The sequence below is a fragment of the Sinocyclocheilus rhinocerous genome, unplaced genomic scaffold, assembly GCF_001515625.1.
Source record: "Sinocyclocheilus rhinocerous isolate Xijiao unplaced genomic scaffold, SAMN03320098_v1.1 scaffold303, whole genome shotgun sequence".
Taxonomy (NCBI): domain Eukaryota; kingdom Metazoa; phylum Chordata; class Actinopteri; order Cypriniformes; family Cyprinidae; genus Sinocyclocheilus; species Sinocyclocheilus rhinocerous.
In genome coordinates this window covers 393,783-413,159 of record NW_015656152.1, presented here as the reverse complement: position 1 = coordinate 413,159, position 19,377 = coordinate 393,783, and the positions used below count along the sequence as shown (strand labels likewise).

The 19,377-nt window shown below is 34.8% G+C and overlaps 1 protein-coding gene and 1 long non-coding RNA gene across 3 annotated transcripts in view; both read left to right on the top strand.

Annotated features, from left to right (window-relative positions):
• Positions 1 to 614: 614 nt before the first annotated feature.
• LOC107719431 (uncharacterized) lies at positions 615 to 4,698 on the top strand. The gene is made up of 3 exons (XR_001637514.1): positions 615 to 640; positions 3,204 to 3,234; positions 3,323 to 4,698. It is a non-coding gene; the product is annotated as an uncharacterized LOC107719431 (long non-coding RNA).
• Positions 4,699 to 6,064: 1,366 nt separating this feature from the next.
• LOC107719369 (DNA (cytosine-5)-methyltransferase 3A-like) overlaps positions 6,065 to 19,377 on the top strand; it is a 50,329-nt gene continuing 37,016 nt past the window's right edge. The window contains exons 1-3 of one of the 2 annotated variants that reach the window (XM_016526775.1): positions 6,065 to 6,205; positions 8,314 to 8,490; positions 14,184 to 14,291. In XM_016526775.1, coding sequence (XP_016382261.1) covers positions 8,449 to 8,490; positions 14,184 to 14,291 — 150 coding nt within the window. In that variant the 5' untranslated portion in view covers positions 6,065 to 6,205; positions 8,314 to 8,448. The remainder of the gene's footprint in view (positions 6,206 to 8,313; positions 8,491 to 14,183; positions 14,292 to 19,377) is intronic. The other variant, XM_016526776.1, reaches the window with a different exon arrangement.

Here is a 19,377-nt window from a genome sequence, read left to right as displayed (position 1 = left end):
AATGTATATAAAATATATAGACATATTAAAAATTAAAACAACATACAACAAAATTACTAAAACTTTAACTAAAATTAAAATAAAGCAGAAAAATAAAAAAAAAGTTGAAAATATTACCGTAATAAAAACCATGATAGTATCTCAATTATACTAAAATAACACTGATATGATTAATTTTGTATTATTTATATGCTATTATAATATTTAATAATATTTGCTTTAATTTTTATATTTTCAGTTTTCATTTCTACTTTAGTTTACATTTAAGTAAATTTGTTAGGTGCTTTTGTATTTTTAATTATTTTTTGTTTAATATTTATATTTTAGCAATTTTGTTTTTCAGTTTTCGTAATTTTAGTATTTCTAAATTAAACTTATTTTATTTCAGTTAGTTGCGAAGGCAACATTTCTAATGTTCATTTAATCTAATTACTATTATTATTTTACTATTACTATTTATTTCAGCTTTATTTAAATGAATGAAAACAATTTGTATTAAATTATTAACTAAAATATTAAAGAATAAATATTAAAACAATAGTTTTTAGTTGTAATAATTTAAGTTTAAGTAAACAATAACAACACTTAAATTGTCTCTAGACAAAAAAATTTACACTGCTGCAGAATGGCAAAGACAGAGGTATTACTCTACATCGGAACTACATTACCCAGAATGCATCTGTGCTCCTGAATGCAGACCTCTTTCAGTCGCTCAGGTTACATGAACATCAATGATTTCATGAGATTAATCCTCTCTGCACACAACAAAAGCTCATAATGTTTTACGGGGCGTGTGTGTGTGTGTGTGTGTGTGTGTGTGTGTCTGACGTGTGTCTGCGCTGTCTGAGGGGGCTCGTTAATGCTTAATTACTCGTTAGTGTTTACGAGTGTGTGGAGGGGTGCTGGATGTTTTTTTAACCACTTCCAGTAGGGTCAGAGGGGTCCTGCGCACTGAACCTTTATGAGCCGAACCCATACTAGGAAACACCTTCATTATAGCACTCGTTCTTTCTCTTTCTTTGTTGTGTTCATTCATCTCTCCATCCAGCTCCGCCGCTCATGTTTTATTGGTCTGCTTCTGATGGCCTTTCTCTGCTAGTTTCAGACGCCATCAGTCAAATTAGACTCTGAGCAGAAGTTTGCTCAAAATTGCTGTAGCTGGAATCATTTCCTGAGTGAATATTTTCTGGAGAGCAGCACTTAAAACAGGCCTCTGGTAAAATGTCCTAATGACTTATACTTACGGTGTCTTGCATCAGCAGGCTCATTTCATTTTGAAAGCATTAATTTGAAATAAATGTCTCAAGACAAAAAAAAAAAGTTACAAAATTGTATTGGAGCATCTCAAGCTAAATTAATAGAGACTTTAAACTTGATATTTCTGTGAATATCCATTTTTCAATTATCAGTTGTTATTTTATACACACACATACCATTCAAGATTTTTAATGTTTTTAAAAATGTCTCTACTGCTCACCAAGGCTGCATTTATTTGACTAAAAATACAGTAAAATTAGTAATAATGTGAAATATTATTACAATTTAAAATAACTGTTTTCTACTTGAATATATTTTAAAATGTAATTTATTCCTGTGATGCAAAGCTGAATTTTCAGCATCATTACTCCAGTCTTCAGTGTCACATGATCCTTCAGAAATCATGCTAATATGCTGATTTGCTGCTCAAGAAACATTACTGATTATCATCAATGTTGAAAACAGTTATGCTGCTTAATAGTTTTGAGGATGACATGACACTTTATTTTCAGGATTCTTTAAAAAAAAAATAGAAGGTTTAAAGAACAGCATTCATTTGATATAGGAATATTTTGTAAGATTATAAATATCAATTTTGATCAATTTAATGCATCCTTGATGAATAAAAGTAATTATTTATATATATATTAAAAAAATGTATATATATATTATTGACGTCAAAATCTCAGCAATCACAGTCGGGAACATTAAATACATAAAGAAAAAAATTACTGTATTTTTAAAGTGTTAATGTTTTAAGGTGTTACTTTTTGTCATTATTTATGGATATGATAACGAGGGACACAAAAGTCAGCTGTTTTATATACACAGTTGTTCTACACTGCATTAAAAGTGTAGTAGGTCTGTTCAGTTAAAAACACTGTGTAGGTTAAACAAAGGTTAGGAGATTATCTACTCAATTAGTTACTGTACTGAGCTGAAGCAGCTTTACTAATTCCAGATAAGAGTATTAATGGATCCCCAGAGACCTCCAGACAACATCTCTGTGTCTGAATATTGCAACTTTTACAGTATGTTAGCAGACGTCTCATGCAAGATATCTTCTTTATTAACCCTATAAAGCCTACTGTATCTTATTTGATATTTCAAATTTCTAAAGCCTTTAAATGATCAACATGTTCAAAACTGCTGCATCTGCTACATGCCTTCTGTGGCGTGACTGATAGTTTATACTTTTGCTAGCAAGTAAAAAAGCATTTTAGTCCATCTTCAGGTCACGGTTCATGTGTCTTCTTGCTTTGAAATCTTTAATGATTTTTATAAAGCAAGCATAAGAATAACTTTTACATTGTTAGTGATGTTAGTATTGAACACTTGACTGAAGCAACTTAGGTTTACTTGATTATCCATGCATATCTTTTTATAAGAATCATGTTAAAAATGTTCTGAGATCTTCAGGCTTTTGAGGAACGTTTTATTTGTTAATCTCTCAATCGTCATTGTATTGCATTGCATTATATGTTTTGAAACTACAGCACTTTGATCATAAAGCTAAACATTTAAATTTCATCTCATCAAGACATATTATACGGAGCTATAGAGTAACAAATGATATTTATATGCATTTTATGTAAGTAGTCTGTTATACTGTTGTAAAGATCATTGATTTACATTACAAGCTATCAGAGTTTCATGTTACTTTTTGGCATTTAAATATCAGCACCTTCACCGAAGTGTATATTTTTGCTCCGTTTGCGCTCCATATTCTCACTATATCATATTATATGAGCCATAAAAACCTGATGTGTCAAATATGACAAAACGTAAAACACATGCAATTTTTTTTTTATTTTGTCTAGAGGTTTAATATACTGTTCTATTTCAGAAAATTAGATCTTTAAGAATATTATTTCATATGTCAGGCTTTACTGGGTTAAAGTGAGTCTTTGACTTTAAAATGACAATTTAGTATTTTTGTTTTCCAGGTTAAGCCAAATATGAAGCAAGCAGTGCCATGTGAGTATTACACAGCATTATATCTGTAGGGGTGTTGCTTTGTTCATTTTGAATGTTCAAATGAATATTTTCTTTTGCATTATTTCAGGTGTGGCGTCACCATGCAAAACGCATCATCGCCACAAAAACAATGACCTCTGAACCCAGACTCAGCCAATCAGCGAGAGGTCTGGGATTTGAGTTCCTGTGGATTGCTTGAGAAGGAAACCGTTTTGTTGTTTTCAATGTTTCTTTGTTTTGAGATAGAGATGCAGGTTTAAGGGGTCTGTGTTGCAGACCTGCTAATTTGACTAGCTATGCTCGTTTGATTTTGTAGCTGATTTTGTTCAAGTTTGAAAGCTTTTGATGCACCCAAAGACGTGTCAGATCTGTCGAGAACGAGACTGAGGTGGGAACGAAATGGAACGGAACGCAATAGAAAGTGATGCATGATTGAAGGACGAGCGTGATGTTGACTGGCTGGCTGAGGTATGTGGGCGTGGCTTGCTTGATGTGGGTGTGGCCATGTTGATTTCGGGGACGCAGTTGCTGCGAATGCAGTATAAATGACCTTAAAAAGGAACTAAATTAAAGAAAAGGGTCAAGTTCAGTACTGTAATTTATTTTCAGTTCATTTTTTTATTTATTTTCAGTAGCGGACAGCATTTTTAGCAGCTTTTCGGTGTACATTTGCGGAAATATTTTGGTCATTTCAAATATTCGATTTCAGATTTTCAAGTCTGATACAGCATTTATGTATATTTAAGATCAAATTAATTTAGTTTTATAGATTTTCGAACTGGTACTATAATAAAGAGGCGGATTATGTACTGTGCTTCTATTACTGGAGAGTTTTACCCATTGTTAATTTTGTTGATTTTTTTTCTAGAAGCACTGTTTGTAGTCAATATTTCCTGTGAACGGACATTTCTTACCTACAAAACATTGCACACACACGTCTGATCTGCTGTGTGTTTTTTTTGAGGTGTGTGTGTATTTGTGTGCCTCTGTAATCGTGTGTTTGTGCAAAGCTGGAATGTGAATCAAATCGATGCCTTCATTTCATTGTAATCTTAAATATCTGCCAAAAATGACTTGTTGATTTCGTTTTTTTGAAGTTTTTCATCTTGTTATTTACTCCTATAAAAATTTGCTGTGTTTTTTGTTTGTGCCAAATTCATTCATGGACACATTTGTTTCTGGACCTCTGCGTCATGTGATTCTACCTGTGGTACACGAGGTTTAATGACATCACTTCCTGTGCCCTTCGGGTCAAGAGCTCTTCTGTGAAAGCTGGCTGGTTTGGTGGAGGCGATCATTACGGTGCCGGTTGCTGCAGTGTTTCGCTCTGTCCACCAAACAAATTTTTCATATTTTTTAAGAAGCAAATTTTGCAGAAATGAGGCCGTGATTTACACGCATGTGATTTCAAGTGATGATTTGTTGTGTTCAGAATAAATGATATTATGAAAACAAACAAAAAAAGACTGGAGTATTATTATTTTTTCTTTAAAGATTTTCTTTCTTTAATATAGAAGCCCGTTTCCACCACGGAATAAAAAAAAATTCTTATCACATTTTCTTCTTCTAACAATTCTAAGAAAAAAATCAGAATTGTGAAAAATAAACTCGGAATTGAGATTCACTCAAGGACACCATTCCTCGTCTGTCTCTCTCTCTCTTACAGTTATATTATTCTGTGTTTGGCCCTTTGCAGAGGTCAGGTCCCCTAAAAAAAAAAACTTTGGTGGTACCATGGTACAATGATGTATCAGATGTTAATACTATGGTATTTTGGTGTATACAATGGTACTACAATTAGCATCTTTAAAGTACTTTAAAGAACACCATGATAAATGTGGAAAAATTACACACACGTATGGGGTGCTGTGTGTACATTAATGAGGAAAAAAAATTAACTTAAATGATTTTAGCAAATGGCTGCAATATAACAAAGAGTGAAAAATGTAAGGGGGTCTGAATACTTTCCGTACCCACTGTATATGTATGTGAGTGTGTGTGTATCTCTTACCACAAACTTTTGAAAGGTAGAGCATAATGATTTCCACAAATATTAAGCAGTAAAAACTTTTTCTAATATATTAAAGTAGAAAACAGTTGTTTTACATTGTAATAATATTTAACAATAATACGGTTTACTGTATTTTTCATCAAATACTTTTTTAAAGTTTTTAACTTCTTTCAAACACAATTATTCCTTATTTATTTATCGCTGAAAAAAACACAATTTGACAACATGACAAAATGACTTACAGGAAACAACCAAAGGCACATACCAAACTAATAAAAAAAAAAAACAGTAAATGAATAGTAGGCCTACATAAATATAGTATATAGTATAGTATATAGAGAGAGTGAGTGTGTGTGTAGGCTATGCGTGTATATATAGAATGTATAGGTACAATGATATAGATATAGTAATGTATATGTACAATGATAAATTTAGGCAATATATTATTATTAATTTACATTTTTCTCTGGTAATGTAAATCAAACAAAAAAAAGAATTTAGGTACACTATATATTTTATTTTGATTTGAACAATTTATTGGTAGCCCTCCTTATATTGCTTGTAATTACTAGCTGAAGAAACCCTAACTGACCTTATAAGGTGCTTCCCTCACTGCTGATTTTAGCTGTAAAATCAAGCTGTAGCAACTAAAATGTAAGTAAAACAAGAACATAACACATATATATTTAATCAGACGGTAAAGCAAGTTCATATAATGGCTGAAAAAAATCACGTGCTTAATCGATCTCCCTGTGACGTCACTGGTGATACAGATATAACGGGCTCTAGGACCCCGCGAACTCCTTCCAGCTGACGGGCCTCTGCGGCGTCTGAGAGCCCGAGACGGCGGAGCGGAGCAGGCCGGTGCCGGGGAGGGTCAGGACGGGGAGAGACGCGGAGGGAAGACGGGCAGTGCGCGACCACCGGAGGGTTCAGGCCCGGGGCTGCATGGCGAAACGGGTAATTCACACAGATATACACACACCGAGATTCTCTCTGACATATGAGGATGAGGATGGTGGTGGTGGTGAAGATGATGAATTCAGATCTGCGCAGATGTGCGTTTTTAAAATCCAGCAGCTGCTGCATTTTCCATCTGTCCGCTCGCGTGAGTTCATATGTCATGTTAATTCAGGTCAAGCTCGCGATAGTGAAATGAATGTGTGAATGAAGCGAGCTGAAATCTGTCGACCGGCATATAACACATCATCATCATCAGGATTAAATGCAATCTCTATCAATAACTTTGACTTGATCGCAATTTAGATTGTAACTATTCCTCTTACGCGAGAAACGAAGGTTACAAATAATTTAAGCCTTTATTGTAAGGAAGACGAAGCTGTTCTGGTTGATCTTGAGATGTTAATTCTGTGAGGCCTCTTTCAGGATTATTTGTGCAAATAGGCCTATTATGTATTGCAAAATATGTAATACTCATTGTTTTTTTATGTTGTTGGGGTTTTAAATATCTAAAGATATATTTAGAGACTCTTGACCTATATTAGCGTATTATAGGCTCATGGTGTCTCCACTGTATCATTAACTGTAATTAAATATGCGCTTTTGAAGTTATTGTGTTTATTCATGAAGGTCTGTCCATTCTAAACACACCTGTGTCAGGTGTCATGGGTTTCACTGGCTGTGTGACCCTCAGCCGGTCATGCTTCTTCTGATGACACTGTCATGCAACTTTATAAACACCTTGAGTTCTTCTTAAATGCTCAAAACCAAATAATAATAATAATAAATAAATAAATAAAAATTAGAGTAAAGGAGAAAAAAATAGAAAGTATAGCTGGTGCTTAAAAATGTTGATCTGAAGAACCTGTAACATCAAAAACTTTGTCTACAAAGAGTAAAATACAGTTAATTTGTTATTTATTTATTTGTTTGATAAGAAGATGATTCTGTGCTGAACCTGAAGGTGTTGCAAAACCTTTTTTTGTAAGAGTGTATTCTGGATTTTCCACATTAGGCCTTTCATTTCTTCCACTTACTCATTGTTTAACATCAGAAACGCCTGATCTAAAATAGAGGTCAGGCCGAATTTCCTTTTTCCTAATGGTTCAGTGTTTAAAAATAGGCCTACTTAAGTTCCATTTAAATAGATGTCATTAATGAATCAACTCATAATGTAGTTTTTAAAATACGAAAACGTATTTTAAACCTGTTGTTTTTGTATTTTAGTCTTAAATTTCGTGATATTTCTACTTTTAACTAATTTCTGTCAACTAATGCTCTGTCAAGCATTATACAATGTAGTGGTATTCTCAATAAAATGTAGGCTATTTAAAGATTTCTTGAAGATCAGTCTTGGCAGAAATATTGAGTCCGTAAAGGTCGTGTTGAGAAAGGCTTCGACACATCACGGCTATCAAATAAAAAGAGCAGTTTTTACAGATGACCAGCGAATCTGGTTTAAATTGAAACGTCGTCTTTTACATTCACGTGTTGTTACGGCAACTTTGCGTGCGAGCGTTTCTGCCCAATTTCTCCTCAAATCCAATTTTCCGTGAATAAGATGACAGCAAAGTCATTTCGCTCTTCGTCAGTAAAAGCTCTTCATTTTACTGATGTTCTAATGATATGTCGGAGCTTTTTGAATGAGATTATGTGAAAATGAACGAGATGTTATAAATAAACGAGAAATGCGCTCATTTTTCCAGTGCGTCATGGAATTGACGCCTGTGTGGACGCGACGCGGCCGCGTTATAAAGCGCAAAGGCAAACTGGCAGGGATTCAGACGCCCGCCATGTTACAGACTTTCCACATTGAACCACAAACTGGCTGCTGTTTGTCTTCTGTGGACACAAATCAAGTCTTTTTTACTGACTGTCGTGATGTGATAAGACAATATTGCCTCGTTTTATAAGGAGGGAAACATTATAGACACTTGTTTCCTCTTTGTGTTTTTACAAAATGTGTCGCCTTTCATAGACTTAGGAAAAAATTATCAGATTTGCTACAACCATACACTGTTAGTGTATACATATCTATACTCTATCTATATATATTTATTTACTCCAGAAATAAATGAATACGGTCGTTGTTGTGTTTGGTTTCGCAGGGAGAAGGAGGATTTGATGGTCTGAAGGTGGATCAGTTTCATCGCCACAAAAGTCCTTCAGCATTTTAATGTCTTTTGTTTCATTTGCGTTGATTTCAAATGCATCGATCAGGCCAGTAGTGTTTTTGTTTCATCATGCCTCTCGATCTGGACAGTGACGCAGCGGCGAACAAAACGGTAAGAGCCATTCGTTTCGTCACAAGTTGTGTGTGTGTGTGTGTGTGTGTGTGTGTGTGTGTGTGTGTGTGTGTGCGTGCGGAGGAACCGTGTGGAAGCCGCCAGACACGAGCAAAGTGAGAAGGTCAAACCAGGCTGCGAGTAAAACACACCTCCTTACCGCCTCTAGACAAAACTAGCGCGCTCCAGTTATTTATGCGTTAATCCGAATTCGTTGAATATGACGCGTCGTTCTACTTTTGACGCGTCACTGGCATGCAGGGTTGATATGGTTTTACAGTATAGGCTATGAACTAAACGACTAGTTCAAAAGAAACTAACTATTGAGAAAACAAATACTCTTTATTCACAACATATAACGAAATACTTTCATTTCTGTGTACTTACTTAGTTTATAGCCTATAAATATATTATATGAATTATGATATGAACACATCTTGATTTTATAGCGTAGGCTATATAAGCTGCAAAAGAATCAACTAAGCGTTTGTCGATTATAACGGAGCCTTTTTTGCGTAACTTGTCGCTCGATTGTAGAATAAACGCGGTGTTAAAGGATTAGTTCACTTCCAGAATATAAATTTCCTGATAATTTAATCACCCCCATGTCATCCAAGATGTTAATGTCTTTCTGTCTTCATTTGTAAAGAAATTAGGGTTTTTGAGGAAAACATTCCAGGATTTTTCTCCATATAATGGACTTCAATGGTGGCCAACGGGCTGAAGGTCCAAACTGCAGTTTCAGTGCAGCTTCAAAGGGCTCGACACGATCCCAGCCGAGGAATAAGGGTCTTATCTAGCGAAACAATCGGTCATTTTCTTAAAAAAATAATTTTTTTAATACTTTTTAACCACAAATGCACTAGCACTTGCACTAACTTGACTTTGCGCATTACGTAGTCACGTTAGAATTGTCACGCGTGAGGTAGGCGGAAGTACCGACCCAGTGTTTACAAAGCCAACGTGCAAAGAAAGTCAAACGCCCTTTACAAAAAACGGTAAAACAACGATGACAGACGATTTTGAAGTTGGAGGCGAAAATGAGATGGAGTTTTTCACCCTACACTACCTTTTTGAACCAGAGTACACAGACAAAGAGCTGACCGCGCGTGATCTTTGCGCATTACGTAGTCACGTTAGAATTGTCACGCGTGAGGTAGGCGGAAGTACCGACCCAGTGTTTACAAAGCCAACGTGCAAAGAAAGTCAAACGCCCCTTACAAAAAACGGTAAAACAACGATGACAGACGATTTTGAAGTTGGAGGCAAAAATGAGATGGAGTTTTTCACCCTACACTACCTTTTTGAACCAGAGTACACAGACAAAGAGCTGACCGCGCGTGATCTTTCCAAGGTGATTACTTAATGCGTGAATTTGTGGACGCGCATCGCAGAGCTAGTGCAAGACGTGCATTTACGGTTAAAAAGTAAATGATTTTTTTTTTAAAGAAAGTGACCGATTGTTTCGCTAGGTAAGTCCTTTATTCCTCGGCTGGGATCGTGTAGAGCCCTTTGAAGCTGCACTGAAACTGCAATTTAACCTTTAGTCCGTTGGCCACCATTGAAGTCCATTATATGGAGAAAAATCCTGGAATGGTTTTCTCAAAAATCTTAATTTCTTCAGGACTGAAGAAAGAAAGACATAAAAAAGAGTAAATTATCTGGAAATTTTTATTCTGGAAGTGAACTAATCCTTTAATGAACACAAAACGATGTTTGGAAGTTGTTAAACAATAACAAAACTGAAATACCCTCATAATAGACAATATATTAAAGGCTTTCCCATCTCATTAGATACATATTTACATATTGCATAAATAAGATGAGTACGTTTTACCAGAATGTCATGGCATGAATGTTTCAGATTGCATTAAAGCTCAAGTACACAAGTAGCCTAACGTTACAAGAACACAAATGCTTCTGTATGCAATCTAGGTGTTTCATTCTCACAATTGCCACAAGGGGGCCAATATTAACTAAAATTAGCAATATTTTTTCTTTCTTATTCAGATTTTTTATGCTTTACACTTTAATTAGACTATGTACAACACAGGCCTATGTCCATTACGTCTGTGCGTGCATACATGCGCAAAATATTTTTAGCCTAAAAGTGACAAAAACCACAAAGCTTATAAGATATATTAACAAAGATATCTTACTTGTATATTATAGCTGTACCTTAAGGTTATGTATTTGTAGTTATGTATGCCATCCGCGTAGCAATAATCTAATATTTTTGCTTTAATTTGATATTATTGTAGCATTTTTTGTGTGTGTTATACCCGTGTGGGGCCCTGTGATGACAGAACTAACTCATTTAAACTAATAAAATCTCACCTCTGTGCTAGTCAAATGTTCTCTTTTACTGAAATGGCCCATCTTTGGAATCAGTAGGTGAAATAACCACATGGATGATTAGTGAAACTCATTAAAATCACTGATGAGCATTAACCTGGAACCCATCAGAGAGAGAGAGAGAGATTTTACAGTCCTACTGACCTCAGGAATCTCAAGAGAACCACTGCAGTGTCATTGAGGTTACGACTGTGGGTGTGTAGGAACGCTCTAGTAACTCTCCGTAACTCTTCATTTTCCTGCTCCGCTCCTCTTACAGTTTAATGGCCGTTCAGTTATTATAAATCTGTTTTCAGATGTTGGAGCAGCACACAGCCATGGTACACTGTAAAAAAAAATTAACAGGTTTTTACTGTAGCATTTTTACAGTCTTTTACCGTTAAATTCACGGTCATTTTTTACAGTAGTTTATGTATACGCTGGCCTTACAGTGTTCAGAAAGCCTTGCCTAACTGATTTATGCAGCCTGAAGTCATGTGAGGGTGAGGCAAGTGGTAGATTTTCATGTAACATTGTAGGTGAATTGGTTTTTAACAGTGTATTTTGTGGTGAAAACAATCAGTTTACACCTAAATCTAGACAAAAGTTCTCATATGAGCTATTTACAACCTAAAACTCTGTGTTAATGTGTACTGAAAAAAGCATTTTATTACAGTTTGTGTTAGCGGGGTGAGCTGGTTAACTAGTGTTTTCACTGGTTTTCATTAACTTTGCACCAACTTTGGTCTGTTGAGCAGGTGAATCAGTTACTAGAGCTTTAGTAATCGATCTTGAACAGGGCAAAAGGTGTGTTTGAGATCTTGGATGTGTGTGTGTTGTTTGTGGTGGATTTTATTGCTCTGCTCATTCAGATGTCCTCCGTGAACCCGGCTGAAGTTATTTATTGGCTGATATAGTATTTATGGCAGTGATCAGATCAGTGTTTGCTTTGGCAGAGAAAATCGACCCATTTAAATGCTTGTGCCTGCAAAACAGGAGCACACGAGCATTCAATGTATGTCCTCGATATGCTTTATTATGTAGTTTACACATTTGTGTTCTTATATATTGTGAATGCTAATAATAGGTTTTCACATGAGGATTTTAAAACGAGTGGAATGCGTGGCTCTGACCTTCAATTTTTTTATATATTGGATGTTGAACATTGTGGAATTATTTTAATTATGGTACTTCGATTTTTTGATAAAGCAAATAATTATTTCTAAATATTATAATTTATTACATTTTTATATATTTTAAAAATATATGTATTATATATATATATATTTAAATATATTTTTTATTGATTTAATTTGGTGTCTATATTAGGACAGTGTGCAGGTGTATTTTCTTCAGTCATTTCAGCCTTTATATATGACTCGGACTCGTTTAGACTCGTTAAACCAGGGAACTTCCTCCTGTTCTCGGCCCAGTCTCGTTGCTTGGCAACAGCAGTGGCCCAAAATAACCCGCTGATGACCGAAATAATCTGGAGATGACAAAAGCAGACACAAAATGTCTCCACGCTCTGATGTTCTGATGTAATATTCTGCTATACCGTTAAACACTGACGTACTGAGTCATGTGTTTATACTGTACTCTTACAATACAACCAACCCACTACAATTACAACTAATTATTGCATTAGTACAATTACTACCATGTTTTTTTTCTATATTATTATAAGGCACTGAAAGACTGCAATAAAATCATACGATAGTTAATTTGAAGACTGGAGTAATGATGCTGAAAATTCAGCTTTGATCACAGGAATAAATTAGATTTTAATGTATAATAAAAATAGAAAAACATTATTTTACATCATAATAATATTTCACAGTATAAAATTGTTTCCTGTATTTTTGATCAAATAAATGCAGCCTTGATGACAAAGAAACTCCTGTAAAAAACATTAAAAATCGTTCTGATCCCAAACTTTTGACTGGTATATAAACAATTGTATGTTAAGAATTATTAACTAACTATATACATATAATAATCAAAAATATATATATAATCAAAAATACAGTAAAAACGTGCAGTCACTATGAATTGCTGGGATCGGTAAGATTAAAAAGAATTTTTTTTTTGAATGAAGTCTTTTCTGCTCATCAAGGCTGCATTTATTTGATCAAATTTACAGTTAAAAACGGTAATATTGTGAAATATTATTACAATTTAAAATAGCTGTTTTGTTTTTCAATATATTTTAAAGTGTAATTTATTTCTGTGATCAAAGCTGAATTTTCAGCATCATTACTCCAGTCTTCAGTGTCACATGATCCTTCAGAAGTCATTCTGATATGCTGATTTTATGCTCAAGAAACATTTCTTAATATTATAAATATTGAAAAAGTTTACAAACAGTTATTGAAAAATTTTCTCAGGATTCTTTGATGAATAGAAAGTTCAAAAGAACAGCATTGATTTGAAATAGAAATCTTTTGTAACATTATGAATACTACAGTTTTAGTCATTAAAACAAAAATGCCTTTAGTTTTCACACTGTTTCCTCAGATATATTTGGTATTTAGCTGTCATTAGTTATTGCATGTCTCACAGACGGTTCATCACGTCTTTCTTGATTGAGGCTGATATCATTCTCAGTTGACTAATATGATGCAACACAGATCAGCGGAGTTCATGTCATGTTTATTGGTGGTTTTCATATCTCTAATGGACTTGAGGTTAATGTTTAATGACTATTAACATCCATTCAGGCAATTTCACACACACTCATTTGCAGAAATACTCCCCTGGTGACCCCTGACCTGTGGGGACTGATTAAACTTCATGTTGTTTCAAAGGTTACAACAGAACAATTTATGAGAGAGACAGGAGAGTTCATGAATTAGATCTGCACAATGTGTGTTGTGGTTTCATGGTTGTGTGTGATAGCACTAGTGGATAAATAACATTAGTGGGCACATGGTTGCCGGGATTGTTGCCAGGGAAATGACCTGGTTTTGTTCAGGAAAGCAGCATCATGACCTGCTGGAGACAGTTGCTAAGCAGTATTTTCACCTTAGTAACCGCTCTCATCTGACTGGATCCCCACTGAGAGAGTCCAGACGGATCATCTCTGCGTGTGTGTGTGTGTGTGTGTGAATTTGAGACTGGAAAATATGCTTAAGTCCTTCAATGTATTAATTTAATTTAATTTAATTTTATTTTATTTTATTATACACTCATAGATCAAAGTCCTTCAAATGAAAATTCCTTAATTTAATTTATTTTATTTGTATTTATTTTTTACTTTATGCGCATAGATTAAAGTTCTCCAAAGTAAAATTTTACACTTATATATCAAAGTCCTTAGAATGAAAAATTTGATGTGTTTGTGTGTTTGTTTGTTTTAGAGTCCAGAGGCAGAACAGGAAGTGTGTGAGGTCACACATGAAGAGAGAGTGACGGACACACCAACACGAAGAGTTGGACGACCCGCTCGAAAACGCAAAACACCAGGAGTGAGTACTTCTGTACATACTGTATGCACAATAGGGTTGTGACGGTGAGGACATTTTCCCACTGGTTAATCGTCGTGTGACAACACCGGTAATAACGGTATCACTGGGGGTTGGGGTTCATTGGAGTTTTCCCTCTTTTCCTTGCTTTCCTTTGCTTTTAAATAGCTTGAAAATGCCCGTTCGCATTTTACTTTCATTTTCGAATTGGCGTCAATTCTGCGTCAATTCACCGAACTCGGTTATACTAAAAATAGAACTCACTTATATTAAACATAGAACTTTCATTAACAAAACGAAGAAAAATAAACCATGCTAATAACAAATAACTTACACAAAGTTGAAATAAAAAAAACTGAAAATCTGTGGAACCAAATAGGCTAAATAAGAAACATAGAACGTTTATTAGCAAAACGAATAAAAAAGCTCGGAGGCACGGCATACACCTTGATGTAAAATAAAATAAACAAATTACACATAGTTTAAATAAAGCAAAAATCAGCAAACACCAAATAAACCAAATAAATAAGAAACGAATGTTAAAAAAAACTTCCAAAATCACCTTTGATAAATGGCAAAAGTCAACAGGCTTTTCAAAATCCAAAATATTGCCAAACAAGCGCTTTTGCATTTCATTTCAAAACTAAATCTTCCGCCATCTTTGTCTTGTCTCACCTCACTCTTGTCGGTCAGCTCGACTCACTCTCCTCACGTGATAAATGAAATCTGACTCCTGCTGTTGATCTGTGATGTGACTGTCGTTCGGCACGCTACATTGAGCAGCCACGTTCAGTTTGTAATTGTATTGTCTGTTCTCAAACTGAACTAAATTATTTTTATTACAATAACAAATTAAAACGACGGTGGGCAAGGGCTGTAACCGGTGTTGCGGCTTAACCGACTATCGCAGCCAGCCTAATGCACAACTATGGCACACACAAACACAACTTTAGAAAACATGCGTGTTCAGTGGATAAATAATATATTTGCATAGCATGCTCATTGCCTTGTCTTCTGTATTTCATTGGTGTGCTTGTGAGCTGATTTCAATGTCTGTGAGCCATGATTGAAAAATGTGCAGCTGATCAAATAATGCATGAGACACCAGCTTCAGTTACGTGTGGCTGAGCTCTTCATGTGCTGGTTTAAAGGAACAGTTCAGCCAAAAATTAAAATTCTGTCATTTACTCACCCTCATGTCTTTCCAAACCTACATGTTGTTATTTTTTCCATGGAAAATTTTTGAAGAGTCTTTTCAAAGCTCTTTTCCAGACACTAAAGTTTGGGGTCAGTATGATTGTTATTTATTATTATTTTTAAGAAATTAATACTTTTATTCAGCAAGCACACATTAAATTGTTCAGAAGTAACAGTAAAGACATTTGTAATGTTTCAAATATGTATTTTTCAAATAAATGCTGCTCTTTTGAACCTTCTCTGTTTCCACAAAATATATGAAGCAGCCCAACGGTTTTCAGCTAATATATATATATATATGTATATGTATATATATATATATATATATCACAGCAAAAACTTCTAGCCTAACAAATATAAAATTCAAACATTATTAAAGACAAGTGAAAAGTCAGTAAATAAGAACAAATGAATTAATAGAACAAAGATACAAATTAAACAATGCTTTAGGTTTTTGGGTTTGTAGGTGTTCAGGCACAGAAACTAAATAATCAAATGGAAAATAACATTGCATATTCTACACTTTATCACGTCAATACAGATTAATCCTAAAATGACGCTCTTCTATGTGTGCGCTGTACACAGAACACTGAATGGAGTTGATATTCTTGTCTTCTTGCACTTTAAAATCTCTTGAATGTTCAAATTGGCAATGTGTATATTTGTCCGTTCAAGTGCAAGAAAACGCAAAAGAGAACTCCATTCAGGTTGTGCATCGTCAGAGACACAGCTCCCTTTGTGAATTAAAAAAAATGACTTTATTCAACAATTTCCTAACATGATAAATGATAAATTAGAAATCACAGGTTGGGACTACACTAGAAAAATGACAATGACAAAAAATAACTGCCAAGAAAAATCATTAAGTGGATGACTCATGCCTGAAAATTACAACGATACCAAAATAAAAAAAACATTCCCCTACTTAAGGGTTTATAATTATAGATGACTATATATAATTATAAATATAGATGGGTATATAATTAAAATCATAACTTTTAAAAAAAATTACTGTTTATTTTTGTGGCCTGGGCTGTGTTTGCCAAAAGCATTGTAAGCATAAGTTGATCGCAGCTCCATTGGTGGCAATGGGTCTACGATATCCTTAAGCTTACGGTGCTTTTGGGAAATGCAGCCCTGGTCGGGCCAGTAGTTCAAATGTTGTTATCTTGTATTATAATAAATAAGCTTGTATGATATCAAAATTTTAAATACAAGTTAAATTTTACAATTCTCGATTCCAGTTTCTAACTTAACAAATATAAAGTTCAAACATTTTTCAAGACAAGTGAACAGCTGGTAAATAAGAACAAATGAACAAATTACAAGCAACAGCACAAATAAATAGAATAAACAGAACAAAGATACAAATTAAACAATGCTTTAGGTTTTTGGGTTTGTAGGTGTTCAGGCACAGAAACAAAATAATCAAATGGAAAATAACATTGCATATTCTACACTTTATCACGTCAATACAGATTAATCCTAAAATGACGCTCTTCTATGTGTGCACTGTACACAGAACACTGAATGGAGTTGATATTCTTGTCTTCTTGCACTTTAAAATCTCTTGAATGTTGAAATTGCCAATGTGTATATTTGTCCGTTCAAGCGCAAGAAAACGCAAAAGAGAACTCCATTCAGGTTGTGCATCGTCAGAGACACGGCTCCCTTTGTGAATTAAAAAAAATGACTTTATTCAACAATTTCCTCTCTTCCGTGTCAGTCTTCGACACGTGTTCATGAGAGTACCACGACGCATGTGTGCTCTCCCCACTGCTCTTCTCCCTGTATGCCAGCTAATGCACTGCAAAAGACCCCTCTGTCAAGCTCCTGAAATGTGCAGATGACACTACCATCATCAGCATCATCCAGGACGGTGACGAGTCTGCTTATAGAAGCGAGGTTGGGAGTCATTCAGGTTCCTGGACACCACCATCTCTCAGGACCTGAAGTGGGGCAATCACATTGACTCCATTGTGAAAAAGGCCCAGCAGAGCTTGTACTTCCTTCGCCAGCTGAGGAAGTTTAACCTGCCACAGGAGCTTCTGAAACAGTTCTACTCGGCCATCATTGAGTCCGTCCTGTGTACATCCATAACTGTCTGGTTTGGCTCTGCTACCAAATCAGACATCAAGAGACTACACCGGACTGCTGAGAGGATTATTGGTCCCCCCTGCCCAACCTCCAAGATCTTTACATCTCCAGAGTACTATATATACATATAGTAATCTTACCGTGAATTGGAAAGGAAGAAAAAAAAAACTAAAAAAAAACAACCTTGACACAGAAGCTAGAATAGGTGTGGTATGTATTATTATTATTATTATTATTATTATTATTATTATGCATGCTAGTACTACTTGAATACTACTACTATTATTGTCAGATGGTCATCACTGTTTATTTTCATTGCTGTTATTATCATTGCTGTTCTATTGCTGTTTTTGTGTTTTGTGTTCACCGTATGTTGTATGTTTTGCACTCTTAATAAAAAAAAAATAAAAAATAAAAAAAAAAAGCAGCCCAGCAACGTGCTTCATTCAGGTTACAGGAGTCACCGGCAGTGCAGCACAGGGCTTGCTCGAGAAGGATTTGTCTTTTTGTTTTTAGACTACAAAATCAACAATGTCACCAAAGAAGTGTGTTTTGTGGTTGTGAGGTTGTTTTAAGGCAATAAAGTTTTTGTTCCCGTTTTACATATATATATATTGATGTCACCGCTTGCAGACGATCGCTATGCAAACTTTAACTTTTGTGACTTTAGCTCCGCCCACGCCACGCCTCCAGGAGCTCGACTGCTTTCGGGGAGAAGCGTAAAGCGTAAAGTCTTTTATAAATCTGATAAAACTAAAGACTCTTTGGAGATATGATGGATGCAGTACTACTCTAGGTACTCAAGATTAACATGAGATTGGCAGAAACTGTGTGTGTTATGTCCCCTTTAAAGGGACTGTTCATCCAATCCATCTTCATTCACTGACCCTCGTGTCAAAATTTTACATGGGCTTTTCAGTGTCTGCAAAATGTTATTTTATCAAAATAAGAGGAATCATACAAAATGCATGTTATTTTTTATTTAGCACTGACCTGAATAAGATATTTCACATAAAATACATTTACATATAGTTCACAAGAGAAAATAATAGTTGAATTTATAAAAATTACCCTGTTCAAAAGTTTACATAAGCTTGATTCTTAATACTGTTACCTGGATGATCCACAGCTGTTTTTTTGTTGTTGTTGTGATAGTTGTTCATGAGTCCCTCACTGTAAAAACAAAATCTGTGACATTTACGGTAAAATACCGGCAGCTGTGGTTGCCAGAACTTCACCATTAAAAATATGGTAGAAACGTTTTAGGTTTTACAGACTTAACTTAAATTCACAATAAAAAAACGTATTTCATTAACTGATGTAATGTTAATAAACCAGCACATTGACGTACTAATATCTGTTTTAAACCATTGAAATGCTGATAACCACCAAAAACAGGTGGTGATGAGAAAGTCACATGATGAATCAAAGCTCATCACAATCAGCTCTTCCAAAAGCTGAGAAGGGAAATACTAATATATATACATAGAAGGTGCACAGTGTCGTTCACATAAACACTAAACACCATCATGGTAACACACATGATACTGAAATAATGCAATAAACTTTAATTTAACAACATTAGATGTAAGATAAAACACTAATGTACACAACTGATAAGGAAAAACTAAGAAGAAACATAGTTATTTCAACGAAAAAACATAAAATATGAAGTGTCATGCAGGGAATTCTGAGTGTCAATTTACAGTTTTTCACTGTAAATTATACATGACTTTTTTTTTCACCTCCAAAAACCGTAATTTTAACAGTATTTTACTGTAAAATTACATTAAAT